Below are 21,714 nucleotides of genomic sequence, written 5' to 3' on the forward strand. Positions count from 1 at the left end.
GAAAAATGCGTCTTCTGCGCTGCATCGTTCGTCAGTCAGCCGATATTTTTCCTGTGAATGGAGCACGCACGTCTCCTTTATTTTTCAAAACAATACTTTTCATTTACTTGCTTTGCACAACCACATAGGTTTTTCGTCGTGAAGCCACACTCCACAAACCATTACTTGCTTTGCACAACCACATAGGTTTTTCGTCGTGAAGCCACACTCCACAAACGACCACCCGCTCAACGCATTGGATGAGCGACGCACAGCGACAGACGCGCTTTTACTACATTACATCCAGCTTCAATGACAAAAGTTCCCACGGAGAAATAAATTTGGCCCAACCATTTATTTGCAAACATTTTTGTTCCACACACATTTTCACTCATCACCAAGAAATACACTCATGACAGTTTAGGTAACAGACATTCCAGAACTGATTAGATACAATAAAAAAAAAAGTGCCATGTCCTTAACAGAAAAGCTTTAATGGGCCTATTCACTTCAAATGTAAGCTAATCTCTGAAAAAAAAAAGACAGGCACAAACACTGCATGAATCTCAGTCACTACACGCACCTTGCAAGCTGTTGGTTGGTTGAATTAGGAAAAAAAAAAAAATGAAATGCAGGCCTAAAAATGTGACTGGCACGCTAACTCTGGCACCCCAGCCTCAAGACGAGGAACAGGATGCAGTCAAGACTCAAGCAGCATCGCCTCAATAACTGTACATGTGGGGGAGCTGGTGGGTAGAGGAGGGGGCCGCGGCGAATTTTCAGTGCAGAATAACACAAGACTTTTTGGGGCCGCTGGTTAAAGGTCATCGTCATCCTCGTCAGGCAGCGATGTGTTCTGCGCCTCCTTCATGTCGTTCTCGAGCTTGGCCTGCCACTCTGGGTCCATGGTGACCTCTGGTGGCGCAAGAGCGGGCATGGCCACGAACTCCAGGTTGGGGTCACCGATCAGCTTGCGTGCCAGCCACAGGAAGGGCTTCTCGAAGTTGTAGTTGCTCTTGGCACTGATGTCGTAGTACTGCACCAGAAGAGAGAACGCTCAATGAGGTCACGTGGGCAAATTTCAACTTCCCTACAAAACCCTAAAAAGAAGCCCAAATTCTAAGCTCAGCAGTTCATACACAAGAATGTCGGCCATGACAGCACACATCTTGTTCTGGACTTCTATTGTTCATGAAAGCAGACGCTTCTATACACTGGAAGCCACGGCGATAGGCCGATAGAGGCCTTGCGACACTCCTACTATACTAGGCCAAAGCTTGCTTCATGCCTTAGCTTATTAATTTTTGTTTTGAACATTCAATGCTGTGGAAAGAAACGGGCTCACAACGTCATTTTATTTTCAGCAAAGCAACAGCAGTAACCCTGAAGGAATATTCTAAGAACGGCAAAGGAACGAAAGGAACAAAGTGCAGACAGGGACAGCATAGTACAATTTGGTTTATTGGGGTTAACGTCCCCAAGCAACTCAGGCTATGAGGGACATCGTTCTGCGAGAAACGTTCTCACGGTGGTTCTGGGTGGAAGTTGTCTACATCGCAGCCCACAGAAACGAACGAGGTAGGGAACAAAAAAAAAATGCTGTAAAAAATTATTTAAAATGCACTGGGGCACACCTCCCATACTTTCACTATTCCTAAGGTGCTCTACACTGCTGTCAGCATTAAAAAGAAGCCGATAGTTTGGCATCCACTGTTGTAAACTGCATGGAGAGCTCTGCAAATTATCAACACGCATATAGCAGAGACAAATGCACATCAAACTTTTGGAGCACTTGGAAGCAACTTGAAGCTACGGCGACAAGTTTAGGAGGCAGCACGCTTTGAATCAACTTTCTCTTGATTATCTATTGACTGCCAAGGGTCTAGAAACATGGACCCCCTTCACAACTCTGCTCTGCATCCAATTGTTTTAAAGAGCATTTTTATCAAAGGCAGGTATCCTTGCAGACAGCAACTTCCTGCATTGCTCACTTTTGCAAACTAAACAAGGCAACCGAACTTGAACATCAAACTTAAAGGGGAGATTTTTTTACTGTTTGAGCACCCAGATAAGGTAACGGTTGTTTCTCTACATCCCTGAAGGCTCACAGGCATAGATCCTAGAAAGCATTGGCAAGCTTGATGAAGAATAGCACAACCACTGGCAAGTACGCAGTGTACTGTGCAAAGTGTTTCACTAAAAATTTGTTATGGCAAATTCAGTTACTCAAGGGTCGTGCATCGTTTACTGAGCTCATTACTGCTTGCTGCTAGTTGATCACTCATGCTAGTTAGCATGTCTTCAGGCAAAATTATGCATAGGCAATGCTTGCTTTCTGTCCGTCCAATGCACTATTTGCCTTTCATATGTACTTAAACTTCACTTAGAGTAAAAAAAGATAGCATGAAGCAGACAAAATTCCCGACAAATTGCAGGCAGCCTTGCTTCTGCATACTATTCAAACTGCGAATGTACTGTATGCAAGGATGCCAAGGGAGTGCCAAGAAAGGTGACAGTCACCTGAAGATTCTTTTTCCGGTGGAAAACGATGGACTTGGCCTTGACTTTGCGGTCCTTGATGTCCACCTTGTTGCCACAGAGCACAATGGGGATGTTTTCACAGACCCGCACAAGATCGCGGTGCCAGTTGGGGACGTTCTTGTACGTGACACGGGAGGTGACGTCAAACATGATGATGGCACACTGGCCTGCACAAAGGCAAGGACAAAAGAGGTGGCTCAGCCCTTCCACAGGCAACTGCAGCGCATAATGCATGAGCAACAAGGCACTATAACCTTGGTACCACAATCACAGATAAGAATTCCATCCCAATACGAATGCATGAATTTCCCCCAATCAGGTGCACTGCCTGACCCAAGCAGAATTCTGAGTGCTCCATACACTCTCTTGCAAGGACTGCAATCCACAAAGCTCCATCATACAGTAAAAACGCAAAAGAAGAGGGGGGGAATGGTTGGAAGGGTGGGGTGTGTGAGACATGTCACGCTCTATGTGGTACGGCTTGTGTGCTCACCACTAATGCCTAGATAGCCAGTCACACAGTACACATTTGCAAACACCAATCAGTGGAATCAGCTGCATCAGTTGGAACGGACAATGTGTACAGAGTCGGTCAGAAATTCCCAGGACACAGGGTATGCTTTGAAGCACTATAGTCTGGCAGTTATAACACCCCCGAAGCACAAAATGTCTATATGAGGATAGGAGAAGTATCATTCTTACCTCTGAAAAACTTGATAGCTTTATTGCCACCATACGTGACAAGGTGGCAATAAAGCAAGGTGGCAATATTGCCACCTAAAATGCAGAGCCTGGGAACCTCTGACCACCCTTGTACACGATTGCGGGCTCAGCTCAGCAAGCATTCAGAACATTTAGGAAAAGACAGCCAAGTATTACAGCCTCACAGCACTCTTCAGCTGAAAACATTTGTATCAATGTATGCTCAAGCAATTATGTTCACTTTTCATGACACAGTGAGGTTCATATTGAGATTTTACTGTATATTACTGTACATACTTCCAAACTGCTTGAGGCTGCCATCACTCAAATTTCCGTGCTTCTCACAACGTCATACCAACATAGTATTTACTGTACATAACCAAACATACTGCCAAACTGCTTGAGGCTGCTATCATTCAAATTTCCATGCTTCTCACGACTAATTTTCTCTAACCGCTGCACTTTCCAAGGCTGATCTGTACAACGTGCAAAGCAGTTGTCTACAGATTACAGCGTGCAAATGGCAAGCTCCACAGTGCAGTCACCATGTACACAGCGTGCCACTGGAACAAGTTCCCTTCATATGGATAGCAAATTCATCCTCATATTAACAAGTAACACTCATTACAGACTCTAGCCAAAGCACCATTCAGCCCAATCTACACAACCAAGGCCAGTGCAATGCTCAATGAATCTAATCCAGAGCATGACATGTGCCCAGCGACTCACGGAAAAGATGCACACAGGTCGACTACAAAAAATGGCTGGCAGTTTAGCATTGAAACACTGCGCGAAAGCAGTTTTTTGCAGGTAGACGCCACAGCCACATACCTCAAAGCGCGATTGAGGTGCACACTGACCTAGGTGTTAGCAAGAAGTGGCCGGATTCTTTTCGAATAAACAAAACTGATTTATTTTAAGACTGAAGGATACAAGAATGAGATAACTGGATTATTGATACGTAGGAGGTTCGGCGGATCTGCACAGTTGGGAGGGCCTTGCCGACGCGTCTCGTATCGTCGGCGCCTCTCGGTCATCTCTCTCTCCCAAGCTGCAGCGGAGGGGCTTATATAGCCTGAGGAACGGTGGCCCCTCAGAATTGGCCAATCCAAAGGCAGCACTCTACGGCAGTCCGAAAGGACCAACCAGCGACCGCGCGGGCCAACCGCTTCAAATCTTGCCGCGCGCGGTGGCGTCCGGGGGGGGGGGGGGGGGGGGGGGAAGGAAATCGGCGCCTCGCTGTCTGGCCTCTTGCGACAAGTCCAGGCGTGTTGCTTGAAGATGCTTCTCCTTAGGACTCCGCTGCCGAAAGGCGCAGCATCGTGGATTGTCAAGGGACGCTAGTAGGAGAGAGAGGATGTGGGGCACCTCGTGGTCGCTGAGCAGGAGCGTTAAATGTCCTGTGCTGGCGTGTTGGGACCGCGTGGCTCGTAAGAAATGTGAATGCTGACATAGGGAACCAGTTACAGAGTCCCTCCATTTCAGAGCCAATTAACCTTAAGAATGCCAGCGGCCTACCGCTCCAGTGCCTCATTGCTGGTGTAGGAGGTTAATAGTGATTTCGCACTAAAATAAACAAAGATCAAAGGTCAAAGATCGAGGCTTCAGAGACCCATCGTTTTTTTTTTCAGGATTGCAAGTGAAGTACTACTTTCACACTAAAAGGAAAGAGGAAAGAAGTTTTAGCCCTGCGCACAGCTGTTTTTCACCTACAAGCAAGAGCGTACTTATACTAACGCCCTGCCTGCTTCTTTCCTTCGGGCACAACTCACCCTGAATGTAGTAGCCATCACGCAGGCCGCCGAACTTCTCCTGGCCTGCAGTGTCCCAGACATTGAACCTGATGGGACCCCGGTTTGTGTGAAAGAGAAGGGGGTGGACCTCCACACCAAGGGTGGCTGCAGAACAACACATCACACACAAAAGAAAGGAAGGTCAGCACATTCGCCGGAGGAAAGACTCAATTTCTGCCTTGTTTCAGCACGGCCCGAGCCTCAGTGGGCCAAATTATTAAATGGCAATTCCAAGGCACTCTCCACGAAACGTCACATCTTTCCAGAAACCCACAGAGTGTCCCGACATGCCCTAAGCTTCCCCTTGCCCTCAATGTACAGACATGAGCAGGCTAGCCGAGAGGGGTGCTGTGCAGAGCAAATGAAGTGAAATTTTATAGCAGCAGCCGAATGTTACAAAAAAAAAAAGAACCTTTCATGCAACAACAAAAATACTTGAGCAACACGCCGCTACAAAGCACGCACCTACTAAGCATTAATGTTATTTATTCAGCAGCTTGTCATTTCAGCCCTCTAGGCAAGCCTACTCAATTCTGTACCAAGCCACAAGAAAGGCCCTCGGATGCATACAATTACTTACAATTACAATTACAGGGCAAAGAGGTCATGCTTCAACTGAACAATAGCATTTTCCTTTTCCTGCAGGAGACCTTGGCAGTCGCAACAGCAGTAAGCACGATGTCCATTACAAAGCATGCAGACAGCCTCAAGCAAGTCTTGGTTTGGTTTGGTTTATTGGGGTTTAATGTCCCAAAGCGACTCAGGCTATGAGAGATGCCGTAGTGAAGGGCTCCGGAAATTTCGATCACCTGGGGTTCTTTAACGTGCACCGACATCGCACAGTACACGGGCCTCTAGAACTTTGCCTCCATCGAAATTCAGCCGCCGCGGCCGGGATCGAGCCCGCGTCTTTCGGGACAGCAGCCGAGCGCCGTAACCACTGAGCCACCGCGGCGGGGTGTAATTAGTCTGTTCGCGCACAGCAATTACAAGAGCTTGGCTTGTTATCAACAAACTTGCAGCCTCAGATTAGAGGGACAAAATCCTCCGCATAGGTTGTGCCATCTGGTGACAAGTCAATCATCACTGGCTGCGCACTTGTACAGACTGCCATTTCAAGACAGTCACATCCAGACACTGAAACACCCCGCTTAAATTTTGCAACAAGAAAAAAAAAAAAAGAGCGCCACTTCGAGCTCGGCCTGACATATCTTACCACACAGAAGTCACGGCTTAGCCAGATACAAAAGAATCATACGTACCAACATACTTCTTTTCAAACTCTCCGGTCAGATGGCGCTTCACAAAAGTGGTCTTGCCTGTACCACCGTCGCCAACCAGAACACACTGCAGACAAAATGCACTGCATCACCAATCTGACACAAAAGTGAACAGACAGCGAAGCAGGAAGCCAGTCTCCCCATTCTTCATGCGACATCAAGCAAATTTCTACGGCCAAACATGTAACCAGACTTACACAACACAAGCATGAAAGCTAGAGAGATTACAAAGTGCAAGTAACATACAATTTTTACTTCTAATGGAGACTTAAAATATTTAAATTAAAAAGAAGCAAGTCTAACACATAGGCAACAGAAGTTGTGCGCTATCACATTCACAAACACACAACTAACATTAATAATTACATCCGGGGTGAATATTTAAAAAGTCATTGATGAGAGCTTTCACAAATGTGCAGCTTCAGATTAGAGGGACAGTTTTCGGCATGGGCTTCGCCATTCGGTCACAACTGAATCATCATTCGCTGCACACTGACAAAAACGACTGCTATTTTAAATAGTTTAACTTAAGAATGGCCTAAACAAAACAAGCTTCTACTCACTTTGAAGGTAGGGACCGCGTCCCCGAGGTCTTGCTGCTGCATTGTCTGCGAAAAGGCAACCAGTTTTCAAAAGCGCGCTCGTGACAGAATCGACAGCTAGATTAGGCGCGGTTATTGTCCCTCCCGCCTCGATATCGCGACCGGAACGACAGCCACCGCCGGGATGTTTTTGAGGAGAGCGCAACAATACAGCAGAGATACTAAGCTAAAAGCAATGAATGGAGGGGGGGATCACGTAGTGCCAGTAATATAGATGACTTCACGATACGCGCGCCCGTTCAACAAAAAACACACAGCTACCACGCTCGCGACACCGAACCGCGCAGAAATGACGCAAGGCGCAGGAACGCTACTCACGCCGTCGGTTCCGGGAGAGAGTTTGAGGAACCGTGCGAAACGTATTATGAGGCCCAAGTATGAGTAATCTGCCGGCACTTGTAAGGCTAACGTCGTCAACGAAAAGTGCGCTCCAACACTCAATGAAGGAGCTGTCTGCCGCCGATTCTTGTCTTTAACTCCGCAAATTCTGTAACTTGAGGCTAGTAACCAACGGTTCGGCAGACCTATCAAAAGAACGTCCGAACGCAGGGCAAAGTGACGAACGCCGAACGCTAATGCCGATGGCGCCAATTTCCACTATCAACGCGCTACTAGCGGTACTTACGGCAGCAAACAAGCCGCAAATGTGAAACAGGGCAGACAGAAGCTATCCTTTATGTTGCACTCCGTACTATTTACACGAAACGGGGCAATTTTTCTTTGATTTGAACCAATTTGTACCTGACACAAAATACCGCCTCCTAGGCCTCGGCCGAACAAAAGCACTATACAGCGAAAATAACCTTATTTCGCCCGCTGACAGCACTGAAGCAAATAATAACTCGGGTAAATTAAAGTCGTGGAAACGAAAATTACTTACAAGAACGTAGACGTCAACAAAATCAAGGATTTCAGGCCGATTTAAATAGATTCTCCCTCACAACTGCGCATTCACACACACATACACAGCACCGGATTTCGGTAAAAGAATTGCTCCAGGTGGCGCCACCAGCGCCACAAAGCCGCAGTGCGTTTGGTTTCGTTTTTATTGAATAAAAAAAAATAGTAGCACCTTCTACTTACTAATAAAAAAAAGCATTACGCAATATAGACGCCGATCAATAAATATATTAAATTTCTTGAAACGAAACATTTGAAGCAACCATTGAGGCAATGGCCGAAATGGCGGGCTATATGAATCATGGCAGGTCCCCAGTCAACCACTTCGCCAAATCACTTCGCCAATCTACGGAGTCGGCTTTTGAACGAACCGTAGCGCATGGAGGAAAAAAAACTGAGGAGGGAGTGTCCGGCGACGACCTTGTCTCGTTAAATCTCGTTAAAATAAGCGGCTTCGGCCACGAGGAGTATCTGTTCTCGCTTCGGCGAGCGCGGCTTCGGCCGCTTCTTTTTGAGCAGCGTCCGCTCCGGCGGACGCAGTTGTTGCTGCGACGCGCGTCTTTTCTTTCCTTTTTCTCTCTCCTCTGATCTTTTAACTCTCCTCTATCTGCACGTGGCAGCGGTGGTGGCTTGGCTAGAGCCAGTAACAGGCCCGTGCAATTTCCTCTTCATCCTTCTCTCAGTCACAACAACAACAACAAATCTCGTTAAGTCTCGTACGGTGCCCGGATGTTCTCGTGTCAGAGCCCGGATGACTGGAATTTAGTGGATTTCAGTGCCCGGATGATGGCTCTCGGTCTCGGCGTGACGTCACCACACTGCCGACAACGGGAGCTTAAAGCATTTCATGCTTAAAAAAAAAGTTTGTCTCCCCACCGCACTTCCCGTGATCATGCCAAACGATAGCGTGCGGTAAAATCTAGCCCCGCTGCGCGCGCGCATGCGCGGATTAGCGCGGCAGCCCGACTGTAGATCAACGTCCTTGCTGTATACGCTCCGCGCCACACGCCGCGCATACGCGCGCACTAAAACATACCGGAATGCAAACATAAAGGACTGACTGAGAGAGCGAAAAATTGAGGGAGAAAACGGCTTCGTAAACACTCGATCGGCTTGGGAACGCTGGCCGCGTGCCGTCACGCTCCCTCCTTAGTTTTTTTTTTTCCTCCATGTCGTAGAGCAGGTGAACAGCAGTAACGCATTAGCCACTATATAATGCTTGCAGCTCTGCTCCGTGCACCGAATTCGTGCTCAGATTTGGCATCGAGGTGCACAGCCTTTCGAACAAGCAAAGTTGCTTAACTGGATAATTTACCCGAGGACTAGATGCTACTCCAAGCAGGAAGTTGCCTTCCTTGCGCAAAGAGTAGGGTTCCGGAGCTTCGTTTCCACCCAAAGTCTTCCCATCTGATCCTCCTCTACATTTCTCTGCAACTCGTTAACACCGGCTTGCTTCTCTTGGGATGGCTTCCTGGAACAAGGAACTCGCCCGAAACTGAAAACAACACAGTCCGCGCATACTAAGGTCGGAATTAGCAAGAACAAAATGGAAATAGATGGTTCCCCTGCTACAGTTTAGATAAAGCACTGCTAGCATACCAGTCCTCACAGCTTTGTAATAAAAACTACATGCCCCATCACACACTTCTCGTTAGATTATGCCACTTTGTATAATGACTACCAACAGAAAAAACACAACTTAATGCTCATTATGCAAAACTCTTTTATTATTTTCCAACTACAACTATACAGTACAAACATGTATATCTGTGTATACATAAGTCCTTGTAACATATATATAATCATATGTATAATATATACACACTTAGCATATGTAAGCTCTCTCTCCAGTCTCCCTCTAGGAGCGACTGACGTGTGCGACATTCAAGGGTCTAAAAGAAGGACAACAGTGGTACTTGGCGACTCAACAATGCTTGGTCTGTCCTCTCCTTAGGTCCAAGCCGTATTCCCAGTGAGAGGAACTATGCAGAGAACATCAAGGTGCACTTGGCCGTGAAACCTTCCATTGATCACGTGACGACATCGCTTGCCAGAGAACAAACACTTGCGGCTCCACTTTGAGAAGGTGCAGCATCTACACTTGGCATCTGAAAAAGTTTACGAGGCTGCAATGAAACGACAGTTGTTGATAAAATAAACAAAAATTCAAAGTATGTTCTACCTAGAGCACGAGAGTTCTAGGAACTTTGGAGTATTGACAGAACAGTCTTTCACGTAGAAAGCACAGCATTTCTACAACCAGGCCAGATATATGAGAACAGAAAAAAGTGCACTTTTCAAAATTAACGATGATTGTTTTGAGGTGAAACAAAAATTAGCCTGAAGTCAAACTACATAAATGATCACTCTCATATGCTGCGCTGGACTTTTGTCTTCTTATGATGCGATATGGTATGTGGTGTTTTGGCATTCCGAACCTGCACACGAGCTATGTAAGATGCTGTGGTAGAAGGCATCGGATTAATTTTGACCACCTGAGATTTTTTTAATGTGCACTGACATCGCACAGTACACGGACATTTTGCATTTATTCACACAATGAAGTGAAAATTTCAAATCACTGAAAGAAAAACAGAGACCGCCCCATTTGCATAAAGGAACTACTTGCTGTACTGGGTTCGCAATGACTTGCCGTGAAGTTGCATAAAAATGAAAAATGAAGAAAAATGCGTCATAAGTGATTTAAAGAGACTGTGGCAATGCAGCTTTTGGGGACATAAAAAACGAGTTTAGAATTTTTTTTTTTTGAGCTAGGAAACTGCCGGACGATACATTTGAAAAAAGACTTCTAGCACCAGCATGCAGCATTGCAATGGCAATTAACGCTGCTATTTAAATGTGTTGTGGTAGTGACAGTAGCTCAATTGTGCTCGTTTTTCGGTCACCTGGCGTGTTTCAATCGCAGGTTTTAGTAATTCACGTCTATATTCAGCACTGGAATTATTGGACATGAGAGAAAAAGGCTTGCACATGAATCAGGCAAAAGCCAAAAATGGTATTTTTTGACAAAAATCGCCATCTTTTCAACCTATGTGTCCCCTTAAGCCAGTTGTCCCTTAAAGCATCTGCTCTTTACGGGCTCTTAAGTACTTCTAAACATTTGGGTAGAAGTAAATTATTTTGAACATCAAAGAAGCAGCAATAAAAACACAGCCAAAAAAAAATATTTTTAGTGCAGCTCTTCAATGTTTAAAGGACAGGTTTGGTTTATGGTTTACGGCGGTTTAACGTCCCAAAGAAACTCGGGCTATTATAGACGCCGTCGTGAAGGGCTCCGGAAATTTTGACCACCTGGGGTTCTTTAAAGTGTACTGACATCACGCAGTACACAGGCCTCGATCATTTCGTCTCTACCGAAATGCGACCGCCGCGCCGACCGGAATTGAACCCTCATCTTTTGGGACAACTGCCGACCGCCATAACCACTGAGCCATAGCGGCGGCTCTTAAAGGACTATAGGAACCTAATTTTATTGCATGTTTTCTTCTTAAAGGACTATAGGAACCTAATTTTATTGCATGTTTTCTTCTTTAAAATAATGCGTTCAACATCAGAAAACATGGATAACCACGTGATATTCACCTGCAGCCGCTAAATATATTATAATTGAATTTCTTCTCTCATGCTGTTTTGGTTTCAGTTTTATCAACCGAACGATGGCTGTGACATGCAGTTGAACTTTAGGTCATGTGAGAAACAAAAAAACTGCAGTATAAACGCCGGTATGTACTTTCAACTCACTGCAGCTCTTAAACCAGCCTGCTTCAAGAGCTACAATTACGAATGATGTAACAGCAGTTATATTGCAGTTTTTTGTGCCTCACGCGACCTAGAGTCCGACTACATGTTACAGCCATCTACCAAAACAGCGACAAAAAGAAATTCGGTTTAGTTTGGTCTATGGGGTTTAATGTCCCAAAGCAACTCAGGCTATGAGAGACGCCGTAGTGAAGGGCTCCGAAAATTTCGACCACCTGGGGTTCTTTAACGTGCACTGACATCGCACAGTACACGGGCCTCTAGAATTTCGCCACCACCGAAATTTGACCACCGCGAACAAGATCACACCCATGTCTTTGTGTTAGCAGCCGAGCACCATAACCACTGAGCCACCGCTGTGGCTAAGAAAGAAGAAATGTAATTATAAATTATTTATAGTGGTCGTAGGTGAATACCACTGTGTGGTCCATGTATACCAATGTCCAATGCATCGTTTGGAAAAAGAAAACACAAAAGCAAAAATTTGGTGTCTATAGTCCTTTAACAAAGCCGGTCTGAAAAGTGTGAATACATGCTGTCCATCTACAACTCCACATTCAATGAACTCTTTGAATTATATTATTTGAATCTGAATCAGTGAAATCAACAACAGGAAACTTTTCCCTGCCTTGAGGCCTGCCTACCTGTGTTTCTGACACACAAAAGTTAATTTTAGCCATGCAGCTAAAGCAACTACTGCAAAAACCTCGACCTCACAAAACGTATCCATTTTCTTTCGTATCCTTCTTAATGTTAGCAGGAAGATGACAAAGCATACGATTGTCATTTAAATGATTTCTATCCAGTTAGCAGTTACAAACAGAACTCTTCCATCTTAGATAGCAGTTACAAACAAAACCCTTCTGTCTCAGATACACTCCATGTGTTCCAGAATGTAACATGAAAATTAAAAACTCCATTTAAATTGACTCTTCTAAGAAACGGTACCTCTGAAAAAGGAAGCATTTAAAATACGGTGACCCACCTTGTCCCTACTCAACAGCTTTCTCTTGCATTTGCGATTCACACAGCTAAGACAATCCAACCCAGCTGCCAATGATGATGACCAGAAGGACAGCAGAAATGGCAACACAGATCAATATGAGCACCCTTTTCTGCAAGAAAAAATAGTGGAGTTACCGATGCGTCCAACCAGAAAACCAACATCGGCTAGTGCCTTTGAACTGACATATTCTACATCACTACTTATTATTACGCGAACTCAATGTATTTTAATTTATCCTTTATGCTACCACGGCACTGTGCAATGCTGTTCCTGAAAGAATATTTTTCTTGTTTGCATGTAAGTTTACCTTCATGAAGAAAACCAATTCTGAAGCAATAGAAATTCGCTTTTTTTTTTGCCTCTCAAGAAAAAAGCAGCAGCTTCCTGCGCAATGTTTCTCGACATGCACAAAACATGCGACTCCTTCCAAGCAAACACCAGCTTCAGATTATTCTGTTCGAAGTTTTTTTTTACCATGCAAATAGTAGGTTGTTCCATGTTAGCTGTGCAGCTTAACAAAGGGAACAGAAAAAGCAAACATAAATGAGTTGTAACTCAAAAAAGCTTAAAAAGAAGCAGCAACAGCAAAACAGATTTCATTTGATAAGTGAATTAACAAACATAAATTATTGAGAAAAGCAAAAGAAAACACAAAGAACTTACGTTTGATAATGGCAAGATATGGTCAAATACATGCGGCCAAGCGTATATGCTACAAAAGAAAAGCTGCAACAAAATCTTTCACCTAATGCAACATTTATTGGACCACACAATGCCACAATGTGAAACTGCGTGAACAAAACTAACTATAACAACTTCACAACATAAATATTCTTTCGTTTGCAGCCACCATACATAACAAGGCTAGTGCACAACAACTCACTCATCTATGCAGCATAATGCTACATGCAACATCATCACTACACCAATTTGTTATAATCACTAGTTTTATCACTATAATCACTGACAAATTTTAATGCATCAGATATACCGCTGTGCAGTTACCGTGTACACCATTTGTCAGCAACTTGTTAGATATGCTAAATGAAAGCATGCCTTAATAAGAGGATAATTGAAATTAAAATCTATTCACAACCGAAATCTTGAATACACCTATGCAGCCACAAGAAAAGTCATGCAGCCTTTTCAAAAGCAACTCTATGGTGGCCCGTATATCAAATTTGGGACCACATCTAGGCAATGGCAGTTGATAATCCAAAAACTCTCTCTACTACAGGGCTACGACTAGCTGGATATTAACCATAAATATTCCCAATTTAGAGAATTACACCGCCTTAGAAGATTCCCCTGAATACAGGGACTGAAAGGTGCCTTTCCAAGTGATAAATCAGAATCCAATTTCGGGTTATGTGCTTGAGCACATTCTCCTAACCATACAGGCCAACAGCGATCCCATGAAAAAACGCATCCATGCTTACTAAAGAGATTGCTGGTCCACTTTGGCATAATTTTTTACTCTGCAAATTCCCCAGTTTCATCACGTAAATAACCAAGGCAAAACTCTTTGTCTGACATACATAACACACTGGAAACACGGCACATACAGCAGTTCACTAACCCACAACAAAATAAACATGCGTTCTCCCGACTGGTACACAGCGTGCTCAATAGACCAAAACACACTGCATGTACGCAAGCAAGGTTATGCTTCTGCTTTGAATGCGGCCCAAAACTAGACAAGACCTAAAGATCAACTCTAGTAAAGTGTTGTTTACCGAGAATGTTTCGTTGGAATACATAAAAATGTATAAAAGAACACCCAGGATCCCTGAAACAAATAACTATGGCACAAAAGGAAGAGAATATCAGTGGAACGCTACTTCAGCATCAGTGTGTACATATGCATGTGCAATGAGCACAAAAGTAAAAAAAAAATGGGTGCTGCTCCATGCACTATCATGAGCATATTACTTAATCACAATACAGGCACTATTGCTCCAGTCAAACATGGAACATTTGCATTAAACAGTTGTAAACAACCTGTTTCAACATTCATTGTGCTTTTATGTAGGAGCACATATTAAACCCCTGAGCCCTTGGGCTTTATCCTTCTAAAAGCATATGAAAACAACTGAACTCAGCAATACATGCAGCTTTTATTTCAAAGTTGCCCTGAAGGGTCATGATAACGGACGCAATGCAGGCTACTGCACGACTACACGGCGTGTGTGTGTGTGTGTGTGTGTGTGTGTGGTGAGGGGGGGGGGGAGGCATACATGCACTTTTAACCTTCTTTACTGAAAAAAAAAAAAAAAAACTTAATACAACACTCCCACGACAAATTTCTCAGTTCAGGAGGGGACAACCACTCCCACTCTCACTCCCCCATAAATCTGCTGCTTTATGCACTGTTGCCTTCATTTTTCTAAAGCTCTTTTCATATTAGAAGGCCTCTCTCGTTTTTCGCAAGTCAAAGACTACTCTCTGCATGAAAGGAAATTGGGTCGGCCTGTTTTTTTACGGTCCTGTTTCCCTAGAATCCTGTTTGCTTATAAACACATTTCCGTAACGATTTTTCAAAACAGGAACAGCGCGGCTTTCAACAGGGACGAAAGGAAAGATGCACGAGGACAGGCGCTGGTGCAGCGCCTTTTTGAAACCAACTCGCCATAATTTGTTTCCCAATGGTGAGACAGGCAAATAATCCTCAGCTCCCTGCTTGTGGACTCCATTTCTGGAGCCACTAGCAAGCAAAGTGACGAGGTTTAACACACTGTCTTCTCTCACCACACCTCTTGTCTTACAGGTGCCTATCCGAGTCCTACAAATCACCTCTTGCTGTCAGGCAGCTCACCGACACCCTAACAACAGTACCACATGGAAGGCGACGTGAAACTAGCAACGACAGCCTTAAAAGTGCAGATGTGGAGTGTGCAGGCTTAGCTGCTCTAGCTCACCACTTCCTTTCCTGGCACACAATGCACTGTCACAATTTGCAGCACCAAACTTCAGTGGGAGAGTGAAAAGGAAGACCGAAAGCTCCTGAACAATGCAACAACAGCAGCTTCTGTTTTCACGGCGCTAAACTATTCAGGTCAGCCCATTCCACTTGCGTAATTGATACTCCCCCCAGCTCTTTTTGTATTTTTGTGTAAAGCTTAGGAAGCATTAAATGCCTACAACTTCATGCTAGACTTGTCACCATGCTACCAGGCATGCAAAGTACCTATTTATTACACTAGTGCACAACCACAATGAGGTTACGCTGCCACTTTCTCACCATGCAGCTTTCCTTAATTCACATATACAAGGTGTCTATGCCAATATCCTGGTTCATTACTAAAACTCTTGAGCCAAAATACGCAGTAATCAGCACCAGAGTTATTGCTAGTATTGGCAAAGGTCTCACTGGATAAAAAAAGTGATGTAGGCGACACATCATACACAATGTACACTCAGCCTTACACTCCAATACACAAATTCACTACACTTTAAAGGAACAAAATGTCACAGAACATAAAAATAATGCCGGTAAACTCAAGTGAGTAAACAGACAGAACAAAAAAGAACAGAAAAGCCTTAACAACTTTGGTCACTTGGTCCCTACGGGTCACCATATTCACAAAAGCTTAAGTTGACCACCTTCCCAGCCCCATCAGATCTATGGCCTCAAAACAGTAAATCTTGCCACCATGTGTATAATCTGAGTGGCAGTCAGGCAGATCCCGTTATTCTCACTTTGGAAAGTAGACATGCGAGGGTGTGAAGGGGAGAAAGGGATCAGCTTATGCCTGTATCAATATGGTAACCGCAAGTGTCGTCAATATACTAGATATACCTTCGTTGTGCTAACAAGCAAATATTGCCATATATTTTCTTTGAGAAAAGCCATGAATATGAACATAAATTTGTAAAATAGGTATGCCCACCTCGAGTTCCAAGAAGGGAGGGGAACAAAAAGGGAGAACAGACTAGAATTCATGACTACGCATGCTCTATCATCACAGGAAAGCTCTGGCCAAGTCAAACTAAAAAAAAAGAAAGAAGAAAGAAAGCACCATTTTAAAATTAATGCACTTCTGCATCAGCTAAGCAATGACTGCAGTTTCAATACCCTGTAAATGATAACAAAATGCTTGGGAGATTCAGACATACGACTATAAAACAGCAAACTAAAGACATATCGACATCCACATGTGGTCATAACTATGCTGCTGCCTTCAGTCAGTAGCATGCTAGCACTGTTTTAAGCCTGTAAGAACACAAAAACAAGGACACGCAGAAGGAAAAAGTCTTCCAACATTAAAACAGTTATGTAGAAACAGCATTTTCTCAATTCCTGATAGCCCATAAAAGTCTCGGGCAATAATTCGATGTAACTGACTAGTACTTTCAATGCTAAAAGACACATATTCAGTATAACGCATCAACTACGTTTAGAGGAGTACAAAATGCATAGCTTCGATCTTTGGTCTTCGTCATGTGAACCGTGAAAAACCAAGACACTCAATATTTAGCAGTCAGTGCACGTGCAAGCACAAAACATGTTCAACTTACAACCAAACATCCGCTAAGTGCTTTGTAAATAAAAGATGCCATATTTTCCGATATACTATAAGTTGTTCAATAAGGTGCCATAGATGGTACATTTCCTGGTCATCCTTCACAATTTCTTATTCAGAATAGCATGTCAATAGCACAGCCACACAAACACGTCCAGCATATCTAAGGAGTGCCTATCTCTTTCCCTCCCTTTCTCTCCTTCTTCCCTATAGTACTGCACTAGCTTTATAACAATTAGTGCATAAGTCAGATTCCTTATGATAACCATAGAAAAATAACGTACAAAAAAAAAGGGCCCTGCCCACTGGCATAAGTTACATTAGATGCAACTCTTTGTATGGTCACCGTATGACGACTATGTTCGCAAGTGTGCTTATTTATTCCTGTGACAGTTCATACCTGCCGCATCCCTCAATGTTAGCGATTCTAGAGTGTAGAAATTGCAACAATAAAAAAAGACAAACAAAACCAGCATCTACACAACCAAAGTTCACCTGCCCTATGAGGGAAACCAATGGAGCTCTTCTCCTTATGCATGCCTCGCTAAAACTTGAGAATTCTTGGCTGCCAGTACACCTTGCAAATCCTATAATCACTGCACTCTTAGTCAATGCACCAGCATGAATAAGCTTCCTCCATGTAACAAAGCCAGGCTCGACAGGCTGTGCTTAATATAAAACGAGTTCAATGCCTCGTGAGCCCAACTGGCAGCCACGACAAGTGAAGCATGCTTTGCCCGACCTGTTGCTGCAAAGCTACACATGCCATCATAAATCCATGAACTTGGCCCTGACAGAAAGTGGCTTTAAAGATGGAGGCTTAATATAATGTTTCAGTGTTTTCACAGAGTTAACTAAAATCAGTGACTCGGGATGAAGTATTCTGATCTTGTCTTTGACGAGATCAGTAATGCCAGCCTTCATATTATCAATCATCAGAACACACTTTCTTGGGTTAAAGGAGTACTTGGTACCCATGAAAAGTTTCGTCTAGCCACTGACAATAACCTCAAAAATGACTACCGGTGAGGATGGCGTCCTTAGGCAATGTCTTCCTTTTAGATATATATTCAGTTTTGTGCTGAGTCCTTATGAGCTAGTGCACCTTTGTTTGCGAACTTAGCTGGAAGGTGGAGCTTCGTCAAGCAGTGGCCACTGGTTACTGTCTCAACAACATAAATAATGGCCGGTTCTATGCTGCAGTGACTCGTTTCCTCAATGGCACCTTTGCTTCTGTAAAAGCTGCCACACATCACATGTTACATACATAACTGTATGCCCTTAAATAAACTTTATTATTATTTTTTTTTAATCCACAGGCCTATACACCATTCTATGAAACACAGTCCCAAACTTTTGGAAAAAAAATGTCACGTTATACACCGGAAAATATGGCAAAGCCAGAATTTTGTCATTTTGCCATCTTTCAATACCTAACATGCTTCTCACTGATGCTTCATAGAAAGATGGCACATTAGGCTTAGCTACACTGCAACTTTCCTCTAAAAAAAAATTCAATACAAAAGCGCGGAAATCTCGAAACCATACAGCAGTGGTCCCCAAATGACATCTAAAACTGCACTACGTACTGGAATCTGCGAGGCCAATTCAGCAAAAATGCGATAAAAGCCTAGTACTATCTTTTTTCCACTCTGCCTTCATGCTTTTAGTGTGAAAGCATATGAGTGAGTGTTTGCTAACCTTCTGCAGACAGTAAGAGAGCAACCACTCTCTCGAGAATAAAGTGAGAGGAAGTGAGTGAAATGATAATTTAACAGACAAGTATGATCTAACTGATAAGAAACGACTTATTCCAAAGGAACATAAAAAAAATAAATGGTGTGTTACATATACAACACTACAGATATGCCAACCAAAATATTACAGTGCAAAAAAAAAAAGGCGTGAGGGAAAGAAGTCGTTCTTGTTTCTGTTACTGCTTTTTTAAAGCAGGGGTATCTCACGTCATGCTGCAATCTACTGCAGCAGGTATCATAGGCTAAAAACAAAATCCACCATGTGGGCTATTTATGAAAAAAACAGAGAGAACTGGCTAAAACTTCCTCGCGAGACATGCAGCATATTTGCTGCTTTGTAGCCCCCAAGCCGAGGCCTTGCGCCACATCACGCAGTTATTAAAGCACGCGTTCTGGTGGAACTTGCCAACAATCCATTAGGCAAAGTTCGTTCTTTCTTTCGGTTCTTTCACCTCCGCACCGAGAGGAAGATAATAATGGCCAGGATGACGACGATGACCACAATCAGGACTAAAATAATTATCTTTTTCTGGAAAAAAAATAAAAAAGGGAACTGAAAACATGAACCAAACATACATGACTCCAAGGAAACAAGCAAATAAATATAACGAGAACAGAAGAGAACCAAAGTCCGACTAAAATCAATGAATGGGTCACGGGGCAGGAAACAGGAAGGTGTCATACTCATTACAAAAAAAGGTTAACATTAAACAGCAATACGGAATGCAAAACAAAAACCAAAAGGAAAATTGGGAGGGGGGGGGGGGGGGGGGGGGATGGATGTAAGACCGAACATCACCTGGCAGGAGAACTCCAATGAGGACATCCCAAAATTGCAACACATTCCGCCTTGGCAAATTAAACATTGAAATAAAGCATTATAAAGGTCAGATAACATGACCAAAGATTGTGAGCACCCTGCCTCACACAGTGCTACTAGGGGAAACCGCAAGGTGGCATCAAGCAAAAGCAAATGCTGTTAGAAGAGGCCGTGCAAGTCCTAACAGAAACCAAGAGGAGAGGAAACAGACCTGGGTGGGACATGGAATGCGGAGAACAAATGACCAGTGGCCTGTTAGGGTGACGGAGCGGACACTCCAGGAAAGGAAGGGTACGTAGGTAGGGGCAGCGCAGAACTGGGTGAGAAGACAAGGCTACGAAAACCTGCTGAGAATAGCAGAGGGTGTAGTTTGTGCAAGACGGGGCTAATCGGGGATCAATTGGAGAAACCGTCACCATGCAGTGTATGAAACTTGGCTGATGAAGACAGTGATGATCCCATGCAGAAACTGCGACCTCGTCACATATCATGGTACAAGAGGAGTGATCAGTGTAGCCATAGCATTCATGGCCAAGTGTAGGAAGGAAAAGAAAGCTGTGCATCCTCCAAATTCCGCAAGCATGTCTTGTTCATACTCTAGTGCATAAGTAACATGCTGATTATTAACAGCTAGAATCAGGTAAGAAGAAGTTCCAGACACTCATACGTGAAAGCGAAAGAACGAAATTGCAGCTGTAAGCAACTCTGGGGATGTTTCTTGACGTCACCAGATCAGTGTAGCCATAGCATTCATGGCCAAGTGTAGGAAGGAAAAGAAAGCTGTGCATCCTCCAAATTCCGCAAGCATGTCTTGTTCATACTCTAGTGCATAAGTAACATGCTGATTATTAACAGCTAGAATCAGGTAAGAAGAAGTTCCAGACACTCATACGTGAAAGCGAAAGAACGAAATTGCAGCTGTAAGCAACCCTGGGGATGTTTCTTGACGTCACCTAAGATATTTTTAACAATGACCAGACTATTTTTTCCAGTCCCTTAAATTTGTTATAATCAGAGCATTCAGGAGATCTATGTTATGCCAGGCTAATAGAGTTCGAGCCATAAATACTACTTTGCCGGTCATCCAACTCCCAAATGGCACAAAGTTCTTATGCAGCTCCCCCAAGTCTCATAAATGAGGTACACATGTACCCCACATGTACACACGTAAACACATGTACTAATTGGTCAAAGAAGCAGCCTGCAGCCCACCACAAGGATGTTTTCCACTCACCTTGCGTGCTTTGCTCTGATAACGAACGGCTCGCCGTGTCTCCTGAGTGGCAGTGTCAACGTAGGCTGCAGCGTTCTTGACATGGTACTCAATGCGATCCACCATTTCACCCTTAAAAAAATTAAAATTACGACATCACACCCGCCACTCCTTGTGAGCAAAACTCAGCCACCACAGATACAGGCATATGGGAAAGGATATGTAACATTGTTATTTTGCCACACGTTAAGGATAATGACTACAGTGATTACACGATGTGGGAGCACGGAACGACAAACGTCAAACACAGAAATAAATATGCAAAACTGTTGTCGCTGTTGGTTGAATGTTCACCCTTCAGCTTTCTGCAGGGTCACACGAAGCAAGCACACCACCAACCAGCTCAGAGTTCCATTTTGGATTACAGTGAATAATCACTAACAGCGATAAGCATAACACACACTCCCTGTGACCTGAGAAATTAAAGTAGCTGAAAGATGTTAAAAGCAAGAAACAGCACAAGAAGGCTGCACCTGTTCCCGGTAGTCAACACTGATTACTGGTCCGGACATCAGCTAAACAATATCATGTTTTAAATTAAAGAAACCAGAGAAAGGTGGCTTCACATTGAAGTCCCTGCCAACTCCCAATATACAAAATGACTCGCCTTTAGTAGCTAGAGTACCTCCACACCAGCTATTACAGAGGACAAAATGCTGCTCTTGTATGCGAAAGATCACATAACCACCAATTTCACTGTTTTTGTGCCGCCAACCTCCCCTTTTACCTAGCCTCTTAAACGCCCAATAGAAGAGTTG

At 43.8% G+C, this 21,714-nt stretch overlaps 2 protein-coding genes across 5 annotated transcripts in view; both read right to left on the reverse strand.

The window, feature by feature from the left end:
- Nucleotides 1-315: 315 nt before the first annotated feature.
- On the reverse strand, nucleotides 316-7,920 carry Ran (RAN, member RAS oncogene family). Its single transcript, XM_089574243.1, has 6 exons — nucleotides 7,778-7,920; nucleotides 6,859-6,903; nucleotides 6,278-6,362; nucleotides 4,995-5,120; nucleotides 2,500-2,687; nucleotides 316-1,015 (listed from the first exon to the last, which is right to left on the reverse strand). Exons 2-6 carry the CDS (start codon nucleotides 6,898-6,900, stop codon nucleotides 797-799), a joined length of 660 nt encoding a protein of 219 aa, XP_089430369.1. The 5' UTR covers nucleotides 6,901-6,903; nucleotides 7,778-7,920; the 3' UTR covers nucleotides 316-796.
- A 1,580-nt stretch (nucleotides 7,921-9,500) lies between these two features.
- LOC149364293 (syntaxin-like) overlaps nucleotides 9,501-21,714 on the reverse strand; it is a 37,004-nt gene continuing 24,790 nt past the window's right edge. The window contains exons 9-11 of one of the 4 annotated variants that reach the window (XM_089574239.1): nucleotides 20,918-21,028; nucleotides 12,563-12,692; nucleotides 9,501-9,905 (exon numbers count right to left, since the gene is read on the reverse strand). In XM_089574239.1, the coding sequence (XP_089430365.1) occupies nucleotides 12,609-12,692; nucleotides 20,918-21,028 (195 nt within the window). In that variant the 3' untranslated portion in view covers nucleotides 9,501-9,905; nucleotides 12,563-12,608. Of the gene's footprint in view, nucleotides 9,924-12,562; nucleotides 12,693-13,320; nucleotides 19,393-20,917; nucleotides 21,029-21,714 lie in introns of those variants that run through there. The other 3 variants (XM_089574240.1, XM_089574242.1, XM_089574241.1) reach the window with 3 other exon arrangements.

Source organism: Amblyomma mixtum, chromosome 2, assembly GCF_055824585.1.
Source record: "Amblyomma mixtum isolate Tamu chromosome 2, ASM5582458v1, whole genome shotgun sequence".
Lineage (NCBI taxonomy): Eukaryota > Metazoa > Arthropoda > Arachnida > Ixodida > Ixodidae > Amblyomma > Amblyomma mixtum.

Coding starts and splice junctions, on each gene's coding strand:
- Ran (XM_089574243.1), bottom strand. CDS start 6,900: ATGCAGCAGCAAGACCTCGGGGACGCGGTCCCTACCTTCAAA. Junction 6,363..6,858: donor ACGCGGTCCCTACCTTCAAA/GTGAGTAGAAGC, acceptor TTTTGTCTGCAG/TGTGTTCTGGTTGGCGACGG. Junction 2,688..4,994: donor TGATGGCTACTACATTCAGG/GTGAGTTGTGCC, acceptor GCCTTTGTGCAG/GCCAGTGTGCCATCATCATG.